Below are 24,031 nucleotides of genomic sequence, written 5' to 3' on the forward strand. Positions count from 1 at the left end.
GTTAATAAGTCTGTGCATCGACTTTAGCCTTAGGCTATAATTGTTTGTTATTAACTTAAATGTTCAATGATTAATCTATGTTGATAACATTGTTTATGTTTGTTTACATCAAAGGGAAACAATATAATAACACAGAGAAACAAACACGGCTGTTTCATTTCAGACTTTCCCGACACAGAAAGAACGTCTCAAATTAACTGCAGGTGTAGGATTTGAATGTTTTGTTACACAGGTGGGGCAAACGTGTTTCTCCTTTGAAGTTTTTTTTTATTTGTTGTTGTTGATCACCATTCCTGATTGATGAATATTTACTGAGGATTCACTTGTCAGTCTTGTTTATATGAATCCTTCTTAATGTGTATCACGTCTGAGAGCGGTTTTTTAACCTATGTTAAATTGAGTTATCAATCAACAAGGGCGTATATAGTTAAAATCGTTTGAACTTAGTTGTCCTTTCGACAGGAGTAATGCATTTAAATTAATGTATATATAAAATTTCAGTGTCAGAAGGGTGTTTTTTGTTTGTTTTGTTTTTATCAATTTAATGATGACAAACTGTTGCCGATTAAGCAGTGAATCAATCACTATCACATAGCTAAATGCCTAAGGGACAGTATCTAGGGTTCGTTTATACATGTACAAGTGTAATTTTAAAAGTTTATGAAAGATGTCTATCAAACAATTTATAACATAAAAAATATGTATTTTGGCCAAAAAAGATAATACATTCTTACACTAGTCTTTTATATAAACCGAACTAGAATATCTTCCAACTATGGCCAACATCGAGGGCAGCTAGTCTAACAGCACTGTCCATCACACTGTTGTTTGAAATAATCACTTGATATACGAACTAATGAAGCCCCCATTTTAGAAAATATTATCTGTATGGAAATTAAAAAAACTGGGTTTTCTTTCTTCTCTTGGAGTGAATTCCCTTAAACTATGTCTAAAATTATGATGAATACATACGATATAGTATGCGATCATTAAAGCGACCTCGCTGTCTGTTCGTTTAATTATTTGTGGATTAGAAAAAGGAAAGAAATCCTGTCTGCCTGTTATATACAAGCACGCAAGTACTTACTTAGATTCGTATGCAAATGAGTTGTGTACCTATCTTACGGAAATGTACTAGAATTAATGCTGGTGTTATTTATGCAAATTAATAGATGTTGTAACATATGTTTAAAAGGGTATCAAGTCGAAATGAATACGGCAAACTGTCAATGTCTTTAACAAACTACTTAATTTATTACTTTTACAGTATCTTGTTGTCGTTTTGATAAAAAAAACACCACCAATTGTTTATTAACTTATCGATGGCCGTTAGGTTGCATCAAATGGCTTGAGCAACTAACAACGTGAAATAAATGGGAAGAAGTTTTGCTAATAATTCGGGATATCGTTTCATCCCTTTAAAGGTGACGTAGTTCTGTTATAAATATTCAGTCATCATTTCGAAGTCATTTTCGAAAAAAAAATCTCCTCATGAGTCTATCTTTTTAAGAGATTTTAAATTACATCACTTCCTATCTCTCTCAATTGTCTTCGCCTGATAGACAGAATATAGTGTAATTGTTAAACACATACACCCAACAGTTTAACTTCTTCAAAACGATTTACTATATATTTCCATACCAAACAAATCAATTGTTATAGTGTTTTTTTTATTAATTTAAGTATATAGAAATATTCATAAAAAAAATCACAGTGGAAATGTACAAATTTACATAAATGAACTTTTAAATGGATTTGTAGAAATATTGCATCGTTCCCGCCTCCTGGAACATGAGTTCTGTCGCTCTCACTCTCTCCCGATCTTCACTGCATCCAAAGAGTTGTCCATTTACTGGAGAGAGAAAAAAGATAGATATACATATATTATATACAGTTACGATTTGCGTCAGCTTCAATAAATGATAAATCTTATACTAAGGTTGCTAACATGTTTCAAAATGCTGCAAATTACAAGCTTTCTTTGAATTTTTATTTTTACTAGTGTTGTTGTCCAATCGATTTTATTTGCGAGAGTTGGAAGTCCCATAGATAGTTAAAGCTAACAATAACTCGTTTGTTCAAATATTTATTTCCGAAGTCAAGATTTTCACCGACGAAATATTTAACATTTAAACTAGTTTTTTATGTTATGAATTATCGAAGTTTCATGGATACATGGTAATTCTGATTAGTTCGTTTGTGTATTCTTGGTAGTACAAACTACACTTCACTGACTATTGAAGTTCTAATTACATGAAAATAAGTGATAGTGAATCCATTTCTACACTTAGCTTGGGTTTTTATTAAAATACAAAATACTTACGCCTTCATATGACCGAAGAGCATCAGGCTTTGAAATGTATCCTGAAAAAGATAAAACAAATTTTAAAAAATCTTAAGAAATTTAGAAGTTCTTGATTCTATAATATTGAGATTTATTAGGATTTTTCAAAACTACAGTAACAACAACTGTCTTAATTGATCAATTTAACAGAAAGTTATCGTATAGCAAGTAGACTGAATTTACCTTCACTCCATTTACTCTTTGCTGTCTTATTTTCGATATCTTTGTCCACTGCTGTGGAGCCAGACTGTGTCTTTCCTCTGGCGTGACGAGCATCTTTTTGATTATCTGGCTTGCCCTTGACATAAAGATTAGAGTTCCTTACGTTTGGATTATTCCATTTGGGATCGAAAGCGCCTGGAGATTTAGCATACTCCCGCCTAGCTGCTTCGTTAATTTCACTCCTTGTCATAAACTGATTCGGAATAGATGGATCCACAGGAGAACCATTCATGTCGGGAGTATCCAAAGGAGAACCATTCATGTCGGGAATAGGAGGATCCCCAGGAGATCCATCCATGTCGGGAAAAGGAGGATCCCAAGGAGAACCATTCATGTCGGGAAAAGGAGGATCCCAAGGAGAACCATTCATGTCGGGAATAAAAGGATCCAAAGGAGAACCATTCATTTCGGGAATAGACTGATCCAAATTAAAACCATTCATGTTGGGAACAGGTGGGAGATTTGAGTCAAATAGTGGAGAATGCGGAAGAGGGGGTTCTGGTTGATAATTTGATGGATTCATTAAAAGATCGGTCGATCCTCCATTGCTTCCGAAGTCTGTGTTCACAGGGTCAAGAAGTCCTACAACACGTGTGAAAATTGCCATAATAAAGTTTCAGACATTAAACGTATTAAAAAAATAATGATTACGTAAATTGCAAACCATTTCACTTTACAATATACAAATCTGTAGCGCTGCTGTAAAACCTTATTTCTTGGAAGTGGTACTGGTTTCAAATACGCAAGTAGTTTATACACATAATATGTGCCAATAATTTAAGAGGAAAGAACATCCCCTGGATGAATTTTCGGATCATATTGTTTTTCATTGCAACAGATAATATGCAGACCTGCTGATATATTTTCAAACCTTGTATAACGACAAATCTTAAGTAAATTGGTCAGATTGAATAGATAACAATAATATTTTTTCAACATTTGTGTTCGAATGCATCACAGCTCCGTTCAAATATATTCACAAGACGCGCAGTATGCAACTCCGAGATATTTTGGAACAGGAATGTAAATGTTCGTTATTCGTTAGTGCAAATAAATTTGAAGAAAGAAAACCAAAGCAGTGAAACGGCTGCCTGGATTGTGATTCATGTATAAGTTAAATTGCTTTACATCTGAATATATATTACTAATGACAATGTAAAAAACATTAATTTTTGCGGGAGCATTACTTTCGCTACAATTAATGCGAACTATAAAGAATGAAATGAAATAAAACATGTTTGCGTCCTTTTTATCTTTGAAATGAGTTACAAAATATCTTATTGCTCTATACGAAGCGTACCATGAAATAAGAATAATATGTTTACCTGGTAGGGAAGGAATATCCGAGGGTAAACTTCCGTCTGTTGGCGATACATTGTCTGGTGGAAGTTGTGCAAATGGACCACGGGAACTGGTGGGGTCTTGTGGCAAATCCAAAAGACCAAAGGCGTCAGGAAATGCATTGGCTTGATTATCGTTGAACAGCGCTTGAGGATCATTAGAAGGGACGTAGTTAGGATTACCATTTTTAAATGATGCTAAAGGATCACTCATTAAACCTCCTTTAGGCAACAAAGGTTCGAAGAGGGTATCGGTCGGTAAGGTGTCGGGAAAACGTGGATCGCCTATAGGACCCATGCTACCAGATAATCCAGGATCTACATAACCTGGTTCATTGATATCTAATGGCAATCTGGGGGAGTCTAAAGGACCTAAAGGTTCTTTCAGTTCTTGGTTGGCAACATAATTTGGATCCTTACCATTAGTTAAAGGACTCAAGGGATCCGTTTGTGCAGGATCGACATAACCTGGGTCATTGATATCTAATAGCAAACTGGGGGAGTCTAAAGGACCTAATGGATCTTTCAGTTCTTGGTTGGCAACATAATTTGGATCCTTACCATTAGTTAAAGGACTCAAGGGATCCGTTTGTGCAGGATCGACATAACCTGGGTCATTGATATCTAATAGCAAACTGGGGGAGTCTAAAGGACCTAATGGATCTTTCAGTTCTTGGTTGGCAACATAATTTGGATCCTTACCATTAGTTAAAGGACTCAAGGGATCCGTTTGTGCAGGATCGACATAACCTGGGTCATTGATATCTAATAGCAAACTGGGGGAGTCTAAAGGACCTAATGGATCTTTCAGTACTTTGTCGGCAGAATAATTTGGATCCTTGACATTTGTTGGTAACTTTGGATTCAACAGAGAATTAAAAGGACCAAAGGGATCAGGAGAGAGCATGGGATCAACATAACTTGGATCATTGATATCTAATGGGAAAGTGGACATATCTAGAGGACCGAACGGGTCATTGAGCGCTGCATCGACAACATAATTTGGGTCTGTTTTGTGTTGGACAGGAAGTACTGGATCCATTGGTGCAACGTAATCTGGTGTGTGTGTTTGAGATGGTATTTGCTCTTTTGCAGTAATATGTTCTGGATCTCTTAAAGAAGGCAGAGGGATAGGTTCGACGATGAGTGAAGGTTTCTTTGGTGAAACATAACTTCTGTCATTCACTGGATTCGTCCTCTCGATAAAATCATTCATATTTGAAGGAAGAAAATTTCCAGCCCCAGAAACAGTTGATGGTAATCTGGGAGTCCAGTTTGAGTCAATTCCACGTGCTGTTGGTGAATAACTAGGCATTCTTCTTGGAAGTATATCTTTTATATTGGGTGTGAATCGTGGCCTCTTTATGGCTGGCATATACGTTCTCCTCACATTTTGTTCATTAACTGGACGATCTGTTTTCCAAAACGATCCTCGTGCTCTGCCCGTTCGTCCACCATTTCTACGAAGAGAGGATCTCAGTGATTGAAGATAGCTTCGACGCCCTGAAACAGGTTTGTCAACATTCTGAAATACTACGTTTGACTGGAAACGACGTCTTCTGCCGGTTAATTCGTCAAATGAAGGGTCCGATCCGCGGAAACCTTTTGATACACGAGAAGAGCCATATGGAAGAAATCCACCATTGATCAATTCTCGCTCCGAAAGATTTGCAAGTTGTTGACGTCTCCGCAAAAGGGCTGTAAATAATATGTTAAGTCACATTTAAATCGATCGTGCTGAGTAAAATGCCATCATTTCATCGATGTAGTTTCAATACAATGCCATGGCTCGCTCACCATTCATTTCACCTGGCAATGTTTTCTTCTTCATAAAAAAATAATCTATTTATCCTGTTTGAGAAGAAATTCAGCAGTAGATACTGAGCTTCATTAATACCAAATAGCAATTAATATATCGACTATCTATTTAATAATCAGAAATAATTTCTGCTTTAAATTTTATTCTTTATCTAAACACGGTGTTTATATAATACATAGACCATCTGAGCCATGCTTTTATCTCATTACGAGTTAAGACATTTAAACTTGTTTGATGACATCTTTTGAACAAATTTAGAGTTAAAGACGCCTATTAAGCCATTCAAATTAGCATAGACAATTTTGTCAACTTTGATTGATAAAGTCCTTTTTATATGGACGTTTCAAATGGGAAACAAAAATCAGAAACAGTTTTAACACTAAATTTTAATAATGGAGTAATATTTAGGAACAGATTATTTTTATTATTGTAGATATAGTATGTGAGTTTGTATATGCAGGTGGTCGCCATACAAACATGGTATTTCAGACAATTTCATTTGCATATTATATGTTATCAAATTGCTGATTATTTCTTCAAGACTCGATGTCGTTTGATTAAAAATATTAAAAGGATAGCATTTTGCTATCGAAATAAATAAAATAAGGTCTTGTGATCAGTCAATGAGAATAAATAAACAAACTAAAATGCAAGTTATTAGCACTTTTGTCATAACATATTTACAGAAATATGTATATGTTATAATATAATAACTATATAAGTACATACTGTATAAGATATAAGGTAAAAAAAAAATGAAAATGTTATAAATTAATCAATTAATATTATGAGTTTAAACTATATCACATAACATTTACATTTAAACACAAACAAAGTGGAAGAAAATCAATTACCTATTCGATTTCTCTCGTAGTCCAGTTGAGAAAGTGCAGTACCTATTATTAACGAAATAAGTAGTAGTTTCTTCATTTTTTTCTGAAAAATAGGAAAAGGAATTATTGTGATTGTAACAATTATTTCAAACACATTGTTTTTCGGTAAAGCTACATGCACTTTGTTACAGTAGGTAAATTTAAAAAGTGTCAACATCATGAACTTACAGATGTAAAGTTTGATAATGAAATATAAAGCAACATAAATGAATCTTATGAGATGTGTTAAGTAAAAAACACTGTTATGTACATGTATAGATAAAAAGGTCTCATTGTTTTATCACCTACCTGTTCAGTATCGCTTTAAGTTCTGTTAAAGAAACCTTACGAGGCCGCGTATTATATACCACTGTACCGGGAAGTCTATTTTGAGCGTTAGCATTTGACGTAATGCAACCACACATAGTCAAGTAGGCAACAAAAAAATAAACGTATACCGCATTGCTATGCGGGATGACGTCATATGATAAAGCGACAACACTTGAGCTCTGTGTGGACGTCTAGTGTCACGCAAGAGTGCACACAACAATGATTTGGTGTACTACCTGAGAACGAATTACCTGTCAAGTAAACAATCTGTTCTACGTCACACGTGATGGGTTGGTTTTAGTATGAATACATCTTGATCAATTCATATGATCCTTAACGTTTTACATTTACAAATGTTTATTGTTTAATATATGGCTATGTTGTTGTTTTTCAAATTTCATTGATTCTATTTTTCAGAGTTTCGACAGTTGTTGGTTTTTTTGCACGTCATTGGTATGTATTTGTTATTGAAGATCGATTTACAAGCTGCTTTCGTTTGATTTTATTTTGTATTTAACATTCAATGCGAGGAATTAAATTGTGTGTCATTCCTTACTTCATCATTGTCAGCCTGAAATGAAGGATTGGTTGAAAAAGATGGACCAAGGAGATTTTAACCCACATAAAAAACTTGGCAGCTTGAAACATGATTTATTTAATAGGTCACAGATCAAAAGGTGCCTGGCTTTCCAATGTCGCATGCCTTGAAATTGATATTATATATAAATATATATATATATATATATAACAATTTATTGAATTATAACCCCGATTTCTTAAAGGTGTTATATTATTTTATCATAATCCATTTATTATTTAATGTATTTGCAACAAAATTCCGTTATATCGTTACTTAACGACATAACGTTACATATGCATTTTACAGCTTTTATTTTTACTGAACAGAAAAGGCTCATTCGTTATAATAGTAAATATCTTCAACATTATTTTTTTACAGATTAACATTTCCAAAAATAATACAGAAAAAAAAAGAAAAAAAAAACTCAAGTCAATAAATAAAACAACAAAAAAAAAAGGTTAATTATTATGGTGTATTGTTTTATTAGATTGAACACATTAATTTACATCAAAGCATCATACGGAAAACAGCTTGAGGGTTTATATAAACAAGTTATATTGTGTGAATATTTTATTCGTCTTTCGTTTCGGAAGAATATTGGGGGCATATTTCGGGTGTAATAGTTCGTCAGTCTGTCACGCTTACCTTTCCATTTAATAGCTGCCTTAATTATCAGGATTCAACAAAAACGTTACATCACGACCTGTCTCACAATAGGTGTAATCAGGAATATGCTGCATGCATATTTAAGCATAATCAATTAGGCTACCTATAAGATAATTTTAATTGAATTACATGTAATTATCAAACTTAAAATGGGTCGATTTCAACCAAATGTTGTATGTATAACTTAGCTTGAGACTTCCCATTATGTAGGTAATTGGTAATGAAATCGGCCATCTAATCATTTGTTTTTATAATTTAAATCTGAATTGATAAGGTTAACTATCTTACGCTACTAACTTACATCTGTGTTGCCGTATGATCGTCTTGAACAGAAACAAAACTATTTGTTTGTTTTTGTTACGAATGTGATTTGCTTCATTGACTTCAAGGATCTCAAGGATACACAACATTAAAAACAAACCATAACTGTGTTGATTAAACTTGGGTATTATCTATGAAATATGATTGTTATGTTTATTAACCAAGTGACAAATGCCACAGTAAAAAATATTCTACTATAGAGGCCGACGGCAAAAATATCATTGAACATCGAATACAAAACGCAGCGCAATTCTCACGGGAAAGTAAGAACATATACCAGTTTTGCAAAAGGAAAATCACATATCAAAACTATAATCACGCATTAATAACAACAACAAGAAAATGAGATAGTGTTATAGCCTCATGTCATTATATATTGTGAACTGCAGTATGTTCTTGAACCTGAAACTAAGGTGTGACACACTATCTAGTCATGATACATACTTTAATCAAATTCAGCAAAAACCTGTGAATGATTCAGAATTGACCGCTGTGAAATTAAGCGAACGAACGCAAGGATGCACGACTGGGCGCATGAACAGGCAAAGCAATCGTCAGATATATCTTATACTTTTTATGGTTTACACAATCAGCAGAAAGTATCGCAGTCATGTCTCTGATTAAGATTTTAGTCAAATATATTTTTTAATTGGGAATACTGCAAATATTGGTCTCGTATGACCGCCATACTTTTGATGTGTTTTTACGCAAACTTGAAAAACTTCATCTTTGAAGTCGACCTAATTTAATATTTTTCTTAATCATCTGACATCAATAAGACATTTTCAACCTGTGGAAATGGTATTTAATGAGTTTTATGTACACTTATAAACGTATCTGTCTCCGATTTCATGAACTTACACTAGTAAGTTACATTTTTCTTAATCGTCTGAAATCAGTAAGACATTTTCAACCTGTGGAAATGTCATTTAATGAATTTCATGTACACTTATAAACGTATCTGTCTCCGATTTCATAAACTTACAATAGCACAAGTGCGTTGGTGCGTTCTGTCCTTGACCTTTGCCATATGGTTTGAAAACGTCACCTGTATTCTTTACTCCATCTTTTATTTTAATCCCAACTATGATATCGGAGGTATAACTTATCAAGTTAAACCAGGTAAAGACGCAGTGGAGCCATATGAAATTTTACACTTTCATTTCTTAGAAAGGGAATCTTTGCATCACCATTAGCCATTGAAAAGCTCGTATTGCGATATTCTTAGGTCTTATAAAAATCAAACATCCTATAGCAATAGCAACGACTGTAATATAGAAATGAGTTTGAGTAACTTTTAAATCAGTTCCATATATAATATAACTGTCCATACATAACACATAAATTATTACAAATTACTGGTTACATATTAAATATGACCCAAAAAACACGCTTACTTTAAACTGGCAAAACATTACTAGCGAACAAAGGAACAACTTCCTGACTAAATGTAACTTCCAAACAACACACGATTTCTAAACACTGCTGGCTAAATATTACCGCTAAACTAAGTTACAAATCAATGGTTAAACATAACTCCTAAACATGATTACGCTTTACTGGATAAATATTAAATAAAATAAATTGAATATGGATTAAAACGTAACGCCACAACACGATTACCTAAAACGGCTAAATAAAAGAATTATGGATTATTAGTGATTGATGAAAGGTTGAAATCAAATTGAGATAATGTTATCTGCTTACAGGTTTGAATTCTTTATATAAAATACCAAAAATGCAAAAGTGTGTTCAACGGAAGGAACAAAAATTAGCACGAAAAGTGACTTAATTATTTTTATAAAAAAATAGAAAATAAAAGTGAAAGATTGAAATTTATATAGATATATACGGTATACATAATCAGATAGTTCATTATGTTGAATAAAACATCCTAAACTGGGGCAAAGTTGTCAAGATGCTGTTCATAAATAGTCATGATTAATGAAAGATTAATCAGTAACACTACATCAGGAACTTGTAACCATTAACGCAAAGATTGCTTTAAATCTTAAAAATGCAATAAACACATCTTACAATTCATTACATGTGGCAATTGGCACTGATATTTGACAGAATGTTTGTATACGTCTGTATGACTGTTAAGTACTGTAACATATCCCGTCTTTCCCGTTACATACCGTTTTTAACCAGTTGGATATTCTGTTGTTTTTCATATGCTCTTTCATTACATTCACAAGTTCACGTTTAATGGATAACTATCGCGCAACACTGTAATTGGAAATGGTAACTAACTCTCTATCAAAGTCAGTGAATTCGCAAGATTTTTATTTTCTAAATTTTCAGGCTGCAAATATAAAACAAAAGAAAAAATGAAAAAAAAATGGTTAAAAATAAATGTAAAATAAGCTAATAGATAAATAAAACTCTTAGAGATATAACCGGTAAAATGGCGGAAGAAGTCGAAGGAAATTACTAAATGGGCCCAGGAATTCACAATCGTTCACTCTTCATCAGAAAGGCAATAAATTTGCATGTATGATATTTCCCATTTATCACATAATATTTACATTTGCCCCCGCGCCGTCCCATTACAACAGTGTTAGAGGGCAAGTGTAATTATATAGGCTATAATTACAAATGCTCGACTATAATTACAACTGCCTGTTTCAGGTGTAGGAATATGTAAACAAATAAAATGGTCGCCTGAAATGTATTTTGAGGCAGGGCAAATGGTTTTTGTAGGAATATGTCTTAAAAAAGAAAAATATGTAAATATAAAAAATACCTGGTTGTCTGGATGTAATTATTGTTGAAATAATTACAAGTGGCCTCTGGCAAATCTACCATAAAACCCTAGCGGGCTTTATGGGATTTGCCAGAGGCCACTTGTAATTATATCAACAATAATTACATCCAGGCAACCAGTTATTGTTTAAATGTACTGTGTTATCCGGTGAATATACCCATGTCATATGTTTTGCGTATTAACCCATGTAATATGACCTATCAGCCCTGTGATTGGTTGTAAGTTTCAATTGTGACGTCACGCCTGGGACAAGTACATGACGTCACAGACTTACGCACTAGAGTCAAAATGGCGGCTTTTTACATTTCAAGGTTGCTTGAAAATTGTCGTTTTACTCAAATAAATGCCACAAATGTTGATTATGTGATAAAAGGGATCTTACACTCGTTTCATTTCATATGAAATTTTTGAAATTCGTCACGAATTTTTCATTTTTGCCCGCCTATTGTTAAATTTTTAGACTCGTTTTATAGATCTCATATGAAATGGAAAATTATGTAAGATCATATATTTCTTTCAGACACCAAACATAAGTAAATAATAGAAGAAAAAAGAAAAGATCAAGATAGAGAGAAAGAGATGATCGTTGAACAGATAAGACAACCCACAGGGAATCACCACCAGGGCCTAGATGTTCACAATTTTCTTACAATAACGGTTCCTTTCAAAATGCATTTTTTCTTTTTTTTTTCCTTTTCAAATTTTTACATGACATACAACTAACATATATAGACACACGTATTCCTTCATTGCCATACAAATCCCAGTACAATTATTAGACAGGAAAGGTAGGAATGTTTAAAATTTGTATTTTAATTTGAATTTCTCTGTAAGCTGTCAGTGTGAGAGTCATCTATATTAACATTTATTCAATATAACAATAAATAGAAAATGTCTATTTTTGTACCTTTTTGTATATCTGATATTCGAACAGTGATTTTGGGCGCTGGTTTATATTTGCTATTAATGTATAATGGTTATGTTCCTTGTGACGTCGTAACGTGTGAATAAATTGATTATATAAAAGAAAATTGAGTGGATCTTACACTAGAATTCTGTCTCATATTGAATAAATGAAACGAATCTTAAATAAAATCATTTCAGCTCGCCAGAGGCTCGATAAAAGGAAAAAAAATCGTTAACTCGTTTCATTAATCTGATATGATATATAAACGAAATTGAATCCTTATAGATCAAAATCTTTTTCCGAAAACTGCAAAAGTCACAATTTTCCATGTCATTCTTGAAAGATTAAATTCCACATCTTGGCTCTATATCTATCGTTGTCATTGTGACGTTATAACATAATCTTACGTCATTTCATTATTATTCGATGGCATCACAATACGACATATTTCATGATATCATATTCAAATATATAGTATATTTATTGAATAACACAATAGTCATGTGATAAAAGTTTAATATAAAGTAAAGTAATGAAAGTATCATGTTAAATATAATAATCGTGGCATACACTAACTCCTGCTGGGCCTGAATGATAAGAGCGTTTGCCAGCATGTAGACGCCGATTCCTGGTGTTCGACGCTACTTGTGTCGACCCGATAAGTCACCGTAAGATGTTGTGTATCTCGGGGCAACCCTCTGTGATGTTATCATTTATCTACGTGTAATTAATTGGCATATATGAGTATTAGAACACAAAGTACAGCTGCTGGAAAATGACCTTCGGGCAAATGACACTATATAAAAATATATGACCAACCTTGAGTTTCATTGGTCAATATATATCCGTGTTTACATTGTGATGTCATATGAAGGGCAAAATTTCACTTTTTATCTAGAGATATATAGTCCAGCTTTAGAGAAATTGCATTTATTGATTTTAAGTAGAGAGCAACTTTATTTATTTTATTTTTTTATTTTTTTGCTTTCGTTGTTATAAGAGGTGGGGTTTATAGGTAAATGCAGTATATGTATAGAATATTGTTAGGGAAAATAAGAACGATGTTAAGTTAATTTTTATTATATTGATAAAACCCGCATACCTTAATCAACAAGAGATGAAAAAGAGGCGACTAACGTGGAAAACCCTCTGCAGAATTTAGGGATTTGATTTTGTGCCCTCTATTTCGGGACACAAACACGACCAAAATAAATCTGCTGCACCCATTGCAATATTTGGAATCTTCACATTTCTCTCTACTTCTAACTACCTAGCGCCTTGCTAAGCAATACCTCACTTTCACTTGTTCAACGTTCACCCAGGTGAGGAAAGCAATGGGTTCTGTCGCCAGGCAGGGACATATCAGAGTCCTTAAAAATGGTAGTTGCTATTCCCTGCTTAACGTTCTACATTTAGGGTAATGGCAACGACTGGGTTACTCGTTGTAAGTATCATGTGACCGGGCAGAATGCTGTGCTTGGTGTCTTCGACATGGTATTTCGGTGAGATAGCACTATAAAGTCGGAATTACTTCTGCACTATAACATGGAGGCAATTTCACCAAAAAACTTCGCACCAACACACATACATACCTCCACAACCCACATGGAGGTACGTCCTAAGGACAGTTTCTCGGTCCCCAGTGATCTTAGAAACTGTAAATATTTCTTAAATCATTGATCGGGAAATTTCGCAGCTCTTTGAAGACTTTTATGATAAGATCTTATTTTTTTCATATCATGTTGATGTCTTATCTGTTATTTTATTGGTTTTATAGCATCTACGCTAAATTCCGATTTTATATTTGCATTGAGGTTTGTAAGTTTTCATTTTTATGTAATGCTGATTTTTATATAATTTTGTCATCAATGTTAAATTAAAAAAAAATGGAATATCCTATGAGAGAATCCATTTAAAGGAGAGAAGATCATTATACCTATTAGTAATTACCGTAAAAATACTACTTAATAGTTAAAGGAAATGCATAAAAAAATCCCTTGTTTCTCTTATTTTGTATTTTGTATTTTTGGTTATGTACCTGATCCCTGCAGTTTCAAAAAAGCATTACTTATATAACATGTGTTCGATTTTTTTCAGAAACCGACTATTTTCTCACTGGACGGGAGAACAATCACTCATCTGGGCACGAGGAAACAAATTTGCCATGCATCAAGACCACAATGCATCATACTTTGTCATGTGACCTCACCGTGTGCAAATCCCTCCGTTGCAACACCAGGACACGTCAATCAACCACAATCTCAATTAGCATAACAAAGGAGATGCGGTCTAGTTAGCATGACAATTACATTGTCGTAAGTTGGAAAATGAACTATGTCGCATCGTCAACACGACATTAGAACTCAAAAAGACAATATCTGAGGAGCTGATGAAACGCCAAAACAGTAATTATGATTGCAGATTTCATTTTCTTTTACAATCGTTTATCATTTTTAAGCAAGCAATCAATACTACTTATTTTCCTAACCTTTCTTTCACTTTTTTTTATAGTCTGACATTTATACTGAAACTCATTTGAACGTTTAACACTCATTTACAATAAATTCCATATGTTATACATTTTGTAGTTAATTTACGCAACGTACACGATTTAAATCAAAACTTAAAATTATGCCAAACAAAATACCTGAGACGAGGAAGTAGTTAATACATATGAAATTTGAACTTTCTTGGTGTAGCTATTTTTGCATACAAGACATTTCAACCAGATACCATCTAAACATAAACTAAGCATACACATGCTTACAGCTCTTTTATTCAAAGTTTGCGTATAACGAATACATGAACAAATTAAATAGCGCCATGAATGTATATCCCCTCAGAGAGGTTAATGTATCTTTACAGTAGTGAATCAATATCTGATGGCCGCATCTCTGTTGACAATCTGACAAATATTATCATGTGATATCACTAATTATTATAAAATGTTTAATTTCTGCAAAAGCATTACTGATGTATATACTATCAAATCTTAACTTCAGTTATAACTGAAAACATTGTAGTCATATCCAGGTGCAATTAGTTTCTTGTCATAATCCCATTCCTGGATGGTTAAATAGATCTAAAAGTATCAACGCAGATTCAACTAATTTCTGATCCGTTAGACTCACAATGAGACAAAACACTATAACCAAGTCTATGAAACAGGGTATAAAACGCACAATTGCAATTTTGCATTAAATCTTTGATACCTCCGTTTTGCTGCCTTTCATCTTCCCTGCTCACCTTCCAAAACAAGGGAAGTATTTACAAATAGATGCTAGCTATTTACGCAGATTGATCAACGCGTGCCTCATGAATATAGTTTCCTCGTTTTCTTTTATATTGTGGTATACTTTTCGAACAGCTTATTACATTAAAGTCAGATATTCAAGTGATATCAGTTATATGTTAATTAAAATAGTTGCCGAGACTAACTCTTTCTAGATAAGGTAATATTTTTTCATGACCTTCCTTATATAATGAATATTAATACGAAATAAAACATGAAAAAAACGTGATTGCTCAGAAACTCTCGCTTATTTGATGAAAGAAATGAAAAACATGAAAGGTTAGTTATTTTGTTGTCACTTGCTATCTGGTCATTTTATAAAAATGCGATATATAATGACTATTTTAACAATATTTTATAAAAGATCTCTGCTATGTTTTTATACTGTGTTATTGTAATATACGACACTGAAATAAACAATAATGGCTTGCCATGACTTTGTTGTTTATGCATAGTTTATGTGTGTCGTTGTTATATTATACAATACTAATATACAATTTGTATAGCGCCCTTTATAATTTGTAAAATTACTCTAAAGCGCTTTACAACACATGGATGACAATATAAGTTAAATTGATAAACATAAAGGTGTGCACATCACGTTGAGTGTGCTTTGAATTCAGCAGAAGTTGTTTTTGTGTATGATGGCTTTAAAATCCACTCCATTACGTTATAGTACGCATAAATAATGATGAATGTTTCTATAGATATGTGTGTTGATAAGAGAGAAACAGACTCTTTTTCTTTATCGCTACTTGTTGCAGTATTTTGTTGTTGTTTTTCTACAAGTGTTGAGGGTTGACCATTGTAAATTGACTAATATGTAAGTGCATGAACAAACAAAATATATAATTTGGCACTTATAGCTGCTCTCTCGGGCTTAAATCTTCCCAAATAAGTTGCTTCAGCACAACCATCAGAATAAGAGTCTGCAAAAGTTAAATGAATAACAGTATCTTTGTTAGTGATAAGATACGTCTTTTTATCAGAAAAAGTTATAAATCAATAATAGTTAATTATTAGGTTATCATGGACTGAACTGGGTAGTCTCTACAAGGAACAGTTCCAGGGATAACACAAGCAAACAGATTTTTTACGTTTAAGAAAGGCAATATCTAATTAATATCATCAAATAATGTATGTATTTCAAAAACGATCGGAACGTAAAAGTATTTGATGTCGCAACTGTGGTTATCTAAGCATAATATGATCGAAACTTTCATGATAAAATGTCGAGAAATAAAGTAAGCTTGCAATAGAAATCATATGTAACAAAAAGGCGGAAACCCATATTGTTTTGACATTTTATTTGAAAATAGTATAAAAAATACACATTATGCAAATAAGCCATCAATGATATTTTGTCAGTGATTTGTAGGTGTAACACAACCTTACAATAATGGAAATTATTCTTTCATTTTTCTTAATTCGATAACGACTTTACCCTATTTAAGAATAATATAACCCAATGACATAAGTCCAATATTCGCATTTCGCTCGAAGAAATTAAATTGATACATTGTATATATGCAGTTAAGTAATCCAAACAGGGCGGACAGTGGAATCGATCCATTTTCAAATAAAACTGCCCCTTTACCAAGACACCAACAGGAGAAAATTTCATATCACAAAATATGAAATCGAGAAAAATAGTTACATGCTAATGTTAAAACTTTCCTCCTCGGTTAGCTTGGAGTCGCAGGCTATAAATAATGAAACCCCACTCTTATATTGTGTATCAAAGAACGTTGATAGATAAAACTTGAAAATAAAACTCTATACGCAGGGTTTTAATCTAAGATGGAAGAGTGATAAAAACATAATATGAAGATATGTCTTTGCACAACGGAATAACGAAAAGGCTCGCCCCATATATGCTTGGCAAGTAAACAAAAACTAGACCAAAGGTTTTATTTTGTGTCATGTGCATGTCTCGGTAAGGAGCAGATTGCTTCGAAATTTTGACCAATTCATTGTCTGCATTGTTGCTACTTAAACTTATTTGCTTGTATTCATCTATTCACAGCTTTTCAGGACCAATGAAATGAGCTGTATAACAGCAAAAGACCTTAGGTCTACTTACGTTTCTTTTTTGAATTCCAATTTTGTAATATATATGTAATGATTGAACAACATGTTCCCTGGTCTCAGGAATGATTTGATGTTTAATTTAAGTTAATTTAATTATTGTTGATATATAAAATAAAAGTGAAATTATTTTCCATAGCATAATCAGCCCATAAAGTAATATTTTTTGTGACTAATATGTAAATATGTATATTGCCAATGAACAGACGAACACACACGTGCACGCTCGCACGCATACAGGCATGTTTGCAAACACTCACACACGCACACACGCACACACGCACACACGCACACACACATGCACACAACTATGCACTTACTTAACAAAAAAAATCCATAATTTATAACGTACATAATGAAGATTTACATAACTGTTATCAATTCACTCAATATCACATCACTTTGTCAAATTCCACACATCAACGATGAGGTTATAATCACGGCGGATCGTGTCCCAGGAAAGAATATGTTATCATGGACTGTTCATAAAGACGATTTCTTATCACAGTCAGGATTATAGTATTGCACATGTTGCGGATTGGGGGCAGTTGGTTCACTGGAAAGAAAAGGAAAAGAAAGTTCTATTAATAAACCAGTCTGATAAAACCCAGCGTACGATTACACGAGACCACAATCTGGACTAAACATTATGGCTAGCATTGATGATAAGTTCCCAAAGGAGATATACAGCAAAACTAACTTGAATATGAAGAGGTGTTCTGAAAGGTTAGATATATATTTAAACTAAAAATAAGGTAGAAAAGTAATAGCGTGTACTTACGCCTCGGAACTGTCGTAAACTCTTGTAATAGCTTCGCTTTTCTTCAGCTGTGAAAATGAAGAGATATTCAAATTAGCAAAACATTGTACATTGATCCGGACGGAAAATAGGTTTCCCTTTACTTAGAAACAAATTTCAAAATGACATTAAAATAATGAGGTTTTTTTTTGACCTGGTGAAAATGTCCATGTCATCTTACATCAACGTAAAGATCAAATGTATACGATTGAAAACGAGGCTAATGTTGATTGGAAAATTAAGCAATATGGCGGACCATCTTTAAAACAAGCATATTCACGAGCAGCATATAAAGAACAGCACCGATAATTTGAACTCTTTGTTTGACAAGGTGACATGTATCTTTGAAAGATCAAATCAATTGTTTTTCATGTTCTGGTCATTTTTAAATACTGTTCTGTTCTGCTTTCAATATACAAATCTTCAGTGCAGAGAAAAAATGTAAATAAAGAGCACAACCCGTGAGATTTGTAAATGCAGTAGTCCTATATACATAGCAGTGAAAATATGTTTTGTTCATGCATTTATTCTAATGTGTGAAAGCCGCACCAACTAAAAATGATTTAAAGGGTAAAATGGCTTACATACCAGTTTTCCTTATATTTTTCGTCGTGACAGTCTTTTTTGTCAATGGTGGTGGTATTGGTTTTGATGACAGTGGTAGCATCCGTTGTCGGCTCTGAGAAAAACCTTGATCAAACGGCACATTATTTCTTTGACGTGTTGATCTTTCCGATTGAATTGTGGATGGTAACCTATTTTGTTCAGGGAAACCTTGATCTAAAGGGGTTCTTGGTGAACCATTCCACGAAGGGTCTCTGAAATCATTTCTCCTCGCCGTAAGTGCGGCGTCTTCCATGTTTCTTTGGCGTGTTAATCTTTCCGAATGAATTGTGGATGGCAACCTATTTTGTTCAGGGAAAACTTGATCTAAATGGTTTCTTGGTGAACCATTCCACGAAGGATCTCTGAAATCATTCCTCCTCGCCGTAAGTGCGGCGTCTTCCATGTTTCTTTGGCGTGTTAATCTTTCCGAATGAATTGTGGATGGCAACCTTCTTTGTTCAGGGAAACTTTGATCTAAAGAGTTTCTTGGTGAACCATTCCACGAAGGGTCTATCAAATCATTTCTCCTCACAAGAGGATCGATGTTTTCCGTTTCCACAGCTACAAAGTCACTGGTACTGACGCCTGGTATATTGGCTCGTTCACCATAAAACGGTCCGACAGGGGGCGTTGGATGTACCTGTCCATGTCCTACCATTGGATCAATCAGTTCTCCTGCCATTGGACCGCTTAATGCTCTGGGATCGACATACCCTACGTCTCCGGGACCTAATATCTTTGGTTCAACATAATCTTTACCTAGCGGACTGGTTACTTTGGGAAGAACATATGCGGAGTCCAAAGGATCAACAAGTTTAGGCTTTACATACCCAAGATCCAAAGGATCAACAAGTTTAGGCTTTACATACCCATGATCCAATGGACCAGCGATTTTAGGCTTTACATACCCAGGATCCAACGGACCAGCGATTTTAGGCTTTATATATCCTGTATCAAATGGATCATGCGGTATAAGACCACCGAGTAGACTGGGATCAACATATCCTAAGTCCCCGGCACCTGGTATCTTGGGTTTAACATACTCTTTGCCTAGCGGACTGGTTACTTTGAGAAGGAAAGAGGCTGGGTCTAATGGATCAACAAGTTTAGGCTGTACATATCCCGTATCCAATGGACTAGCAATCTTTGGCTTGACATATCCACTATCCAAATGACCATTCAGTGCAGGTTTCACATATTCACGATGCACTTGTTTTTGGCCGATATACCCTGTGTCTACCACTGGCTTATGAAGGACTTTCTTTGACCGTGATTGGCCGTAACCAGTATCGACCTGGTCATGGTATTGCCGATCACGCACGTGGGTGCTATGTCCATTTGGCACGGACGTTCCCTGAAAGGTCGTGTCCAACACTCTCCTCTGTGATCCATATAAACGATCTCTGGAAGGACTCGTTCCTGCACCATAATTACGATTTGGGTTAACTGCAAAAAAGAAGGATTTACATGATGGAATAAAGAGCAACTAAACTATAAACAAACCAAAATAATCATGAAAACACAAAGATAAGATTCCAGGAAACTTCAAAATAGAACATAAATTATAAAGCTGCACAAAACGGAGGAGACACCAGGTTAGTTATATCATATTCGAACTAAACGTCAATGTGAAAAGACAACAGCTTGAACTGAAGAGAAACTAAAACAAAAGGAATGACTATAGAAACAAAGGAGACACTTAACCAAATGGAAAGACAACAGGAGTTAAGGAGATACCAAAGTAAAACACGGAAAGACAACTGGAACTGAGGAGACACCAAAACAAGGAAAGACAACTGTAACTGAGGAGACACCAAAACTAAGGAAAGACAACTGGAACTGAGGAAACACCAAAACAAGGAAAGGCAACCAGAAGTGAGGAGACACCAAAAACTAAGAAATGAGTATAGACTCTGAGGAGACACCGAAACACGGAACAAAACAACTTGAACTGAGGAAACACCAAAGCTACGGAAAGACAAGTGAACTGAGGAGACACCAAAACTACTGAGAGAAACCAAACAAAGAGAATAACAACCGCAACTGAGTAGACATCAAAACTAAGGAAAGACAATTGCAACTGAGTAGACGACAAAACTAGGAGAGGCAACCGTAACTGAGGAGACACCTAAACTGAGGAATGACAACCGGGACTAAAGAGACGCCAAAACAAAGATAATAACAAAAGGAACTGTAGAGATACCGAAACAAAAGGAAAGACAACTGGAACTGAATAGATATCAAAACAAAAAGACAGTTAACCGATACAAAGAAGACACCAAAATAAGGAATGACAAGTGGGACTCAGAGGACACCAAAACAAAAGAAATGTTATAAGAACTGCGAAGACATCAAAACAAAACAAAAGACAACAGGAAATGAGGTGACCACAACACAAAACAAAAGATGACAGGCACTCGGGAGATAACAAAACAAAACACAACAGGAACTGATAACAAAACAAAACAAAAGACAACAGGAACAGAGGAGACACCAGAACAAAACAAAACACAACAGGAACTGAGGAGACACCAGAACAAAACAAAACACAACAGGAACTGAGGAGACACCAGAACAAAACAAAACACAACAGGAACTGAGGGGAAAACAAACAAATATATTTAAAGAGAGGGAGAGGACCCCGAAGATCACGAAGTTAAAGTGATTGCTACTGCTTGTGAGGACCAAGTTTTATCAGGAAAATGCTTTCAAATGTGACATCAACTTATTGTTCTCTTGTTTATTTTCATTACACATTTTATTAATTTGGAAATATTTTGGAAAAATATGCTTGTCTCGGAGAAGTAGATCATCAAGAATGACACACTTACAGTCCTGAGCCACAGCAGTACTGATAACCACGACAAGGACACTGATCCACAGCATACTGGTATCCGAAGTAGTCTGAAATTAAAGTATTTTACATTAACATAAACAATTGCAGCCATAGCAGACATTTAGAGTTATCTTTTCTTTGGCGAACATCCAAAGATGTCGCCACCTGCAAGCTACGCCACCTGCAAGCAAGTTTCTTATTTGTTAGACATTGTTTCTTATTGTTAAAAATGTGTAATTTGGACAAGCTATATTTCAGTTAAGAAATGTAAAATAAAACAATTATTTTTTGTTGATATCGTGTGTCAGCTAATGGCGTAGACTTCAGAAAACCTGATAAGCTCTAATAATGTTCCACGTGGTCCTATTGTTAGAGATATAAGGTAAAAAGTGGCAAGGGTCGTTTAGTTCGGCTTCATACATCGACTTATTAAATGTTTAGGTAAATTCCTCCTTACTTCCTATAGCATGTGATTATTTAAGGTCACTAGATGGTTGACTCTACTGGCGGACAATCAGTCCCCGACTTTTGCCGTGAACTAGTAGGTGGAATGTGTTCTCGCACGTTGCACAATATACAAGTTTCAGAATAAATTATGATTTGTAGACAGAAGATATTAATACGTTACCGTATGAAGGGGTTTTAGGCACTCTTTGTTTATTTTTTAAACGTATCAAATATTTGGGAACTATTTTTGACATGTATTTTCAATCATTTAACCTTAAGTACCAGTGATGAGTCCTGAACAGGTGAACTTACAATATGGTACATTGAAAATGTTTTCTTTAGTTTGATTTCTGTATCGGCTTATTTATAGTACTTCATAACTTCATATTTCTAGTAATTATTTTAGCAATAAACATTATCACAAAATGTACAAACTGACATGGTTATTCGCTAACATTTGTATTACTAAGTTTTAGTAAAAGAAACTTAAACATATTTGATATCGTTGTTGCCAATGATAGGTAAGGTACAGGTACTACGAAAGAGTACATTTTTAATCATATGTCCCGACAAGGAAAATAATTAAGATCAGCATAGTTCAATATACAGTTAAACAGTCTTCAGTCACAATAGATGTTAGAACTACACAGTTGGAAATCAATCATAGGATGTTATGTATCTAGTAAACATACAAAACGTTGTTATCATTTAGTGTCTCATACACATTAAAAGTGCAGAATCTTAGCAAGCAATTGTTTTTCCTTTGATCTATAATAAAATACAAACTATTGAGGCGAGCTTCATTGGTTTTAAAACGAAAACTTGTTTTGTACGAATCTACTTATTGACCCTGATGTAAAGTTGCTTATATTAATGCATTCATACCTCCGCACCGTCATAAATAACTCAGAATGCGTCATTAATTAAAGCAACAGTTAAAATAATATAAGCATAAAGTGATATTATAGTTATCGGTCATTATGATTTAGCGCTAAAATACGTCCATATACATTTTATTTTGTCATTGTGTAGACACATATTATGCACGTTTCGACATTGTTTTTTAATTTAATTTTGATAATAACTAAAATATCAAAAAACATATTTAACTCTAATATGACATACACGTAAAACCAATCAAGCTGAAAAAAATTATCCAATATATATATATATACATATGAAGAAAAAAGAGAAAATACATCCCGGATATCATACTAAGGATACGTCTTACCTGATTGTGGTCCAAGAGGGCTTGTCTGGAGAAATTGTCTTCAGTAGGAGATGAGGTGAACCTATATATACGACAATAGGGAAATACTAGATGAAATCTTACCTTTGGCGTCACACCACAGCAGGTAAGTATCGAGACAGGTGATCCATCTTACCACCAGACGTCATCAATTCGAAGCTGAGTGACAATAGCGCCCTATATATCCCCATACGTATTAAGTGAGTCACGGCATACGACATTGATATTTATTCATATTACAATAGAATTAATTACTTTTCATCCAACCACAAAACAGTACAAATGTATATTTATTACAGTTTTTTGATATAGCGAAAAACAACGTTGTATCATAATAACCAATTATGTTTTTTGAATTATTTGATATCTTTGATACGCATATTTTTATATCTTGTTTGTCGAAAACATTCCAGGATATGATTATAAATTAGTTAAAATCGACAGGGAGGTGATTTAGCCAATTAAAAAATATTTTAATTTACGAAAAGGTATTGTCAAATCTTTTATTCTTATTATCATTTTTCTACAACGATTGCATACATA

General features: G+C 34.0%; 2 protein-coding genes across 2 annotated transcripts; both read right to left on the reverse strand.

Moving 5' to 3' along the window:
• Positions 1-1,260: 1,260 nt before the first annotated feature.
• LOC110460217 (cell surface glycoprotein 1-like) lies at positions 1,261-6,980 on the reverse strand. The gene is made up of 6 exons (XM_021513020.1): positions 6,907-6,980; positions 6,580-6,661; positions 3,892-5,604; positions 2,528-3,148; positions 2,324-2,364; positions 1,261-1,852 (listed from the first exon to the last, which is right to left on the reverse strand). The coding sequence occupies exons 2-6, from the start codon at positions 6,653-6,655 to the stop codon at positions 1,850-1,852; spliced, it is 2,454 nt and encodes an 817-aa protein (XP_021368695.1). The 5' UTR covers positions 6,656-6,661; positions 6,907-6,980; the 3' UTR covers positions 1,261-1,849.
• Positions 6,981-16,757: 9,777 nt separating this feature from the next.
• On the reverse strand, positions 16,758-23,573 carry LOC110460221. The gene is made up of 5 exons (XM_021513023.1): positions 23,471-23,573; positions 21,788-21,860; positions 18,939-20,402; positions 18,333-18,379; positions 16,758-18,107 (listed from the first exon to the last, which is right to left on the reverse strand). The coding sequence occupies exons 2-5, from the start codon at positions 21,840-21,842 to the stop codon at positions 18,105-18,107; spliced, it is 1,569 nt and encodes a 522-aa protein (XP_021368698.1). The 5' UTR covers positions 21,843-21,860; positions 23,471-23,573; the 3' UTR covers positions 16,758-18,104.
• Between the last annotated feature and the right edge of the window lie 458 nt (positions 23,574-24,031).

The sequence above is a fragment of the Mizuhopecten yessoensis genome, unplaced genomic scaffold (assembly GCF_002113885.1).
Source record: "Mizuhopecten yessoensis strain PY_sf001 unplaced genomic scaffold, ASM211388v2 scaffold10331, whole genome shotgun sequence".
Lineage (NCBI taxonomy): Eukaryota > Metazoa > Mollusca > Bivalvia > Pectinida > Pectinidae > Mizuhopecten > Mizuhopecten yessoensis.

What these genes read in the sequence shown, in the direction of transcription:
- LOC110460217 (XM_021513020.1), bottom strand. Translation starts at nt 6,655, where the DNA reads ATGAAGAAACTACTACTTATTTCGTTAATAATAGGTACTGCACTTTCT. An exon ending in CTACGAGAGAAATCGAATAG is followed by an intron (nt 5,605 to 6,579) that starts GTAATTGATTTT and finishes TATTATTTACAG; the next exon opens with CCCTTTTGCGGAGACGTCAA. An exon ending in GGATATTCCTTCCCTACCAG is followed by an intron (nt 3,149 to 3,891) that starts GTAAACATATTA and finishes CACGTGTTGTAG; the next exon opens with GACTTCTTGACCCTGTGAAC.
- LOC110460221 (XM_021513023.1), bottom strand. Translation starts at nt 21,842, where the DNA reads ATGCTGTGGATCAGTGTCCTTGTCGTGGTTATCAGTACTGCTGTGGCT. An exon ending in TACTGCTGTGGCTCAGGACT is followed by an intron (nt 20,403 to 21,787) that starts GTAAGTGTGTCA and finishes TCTTTTTTGCAG; the next exon opens with TTAACCCAAATCGTAATTAT. An exon ending in GAAAAATATAAGGAAAACTG is followed by an intron (nt 18,380 to 18,938) that starts GTATGTAAGCCA and finishes TCATTTTCACAG; the next exon opens with CTGAAGAAAAGCGAAGCTAT.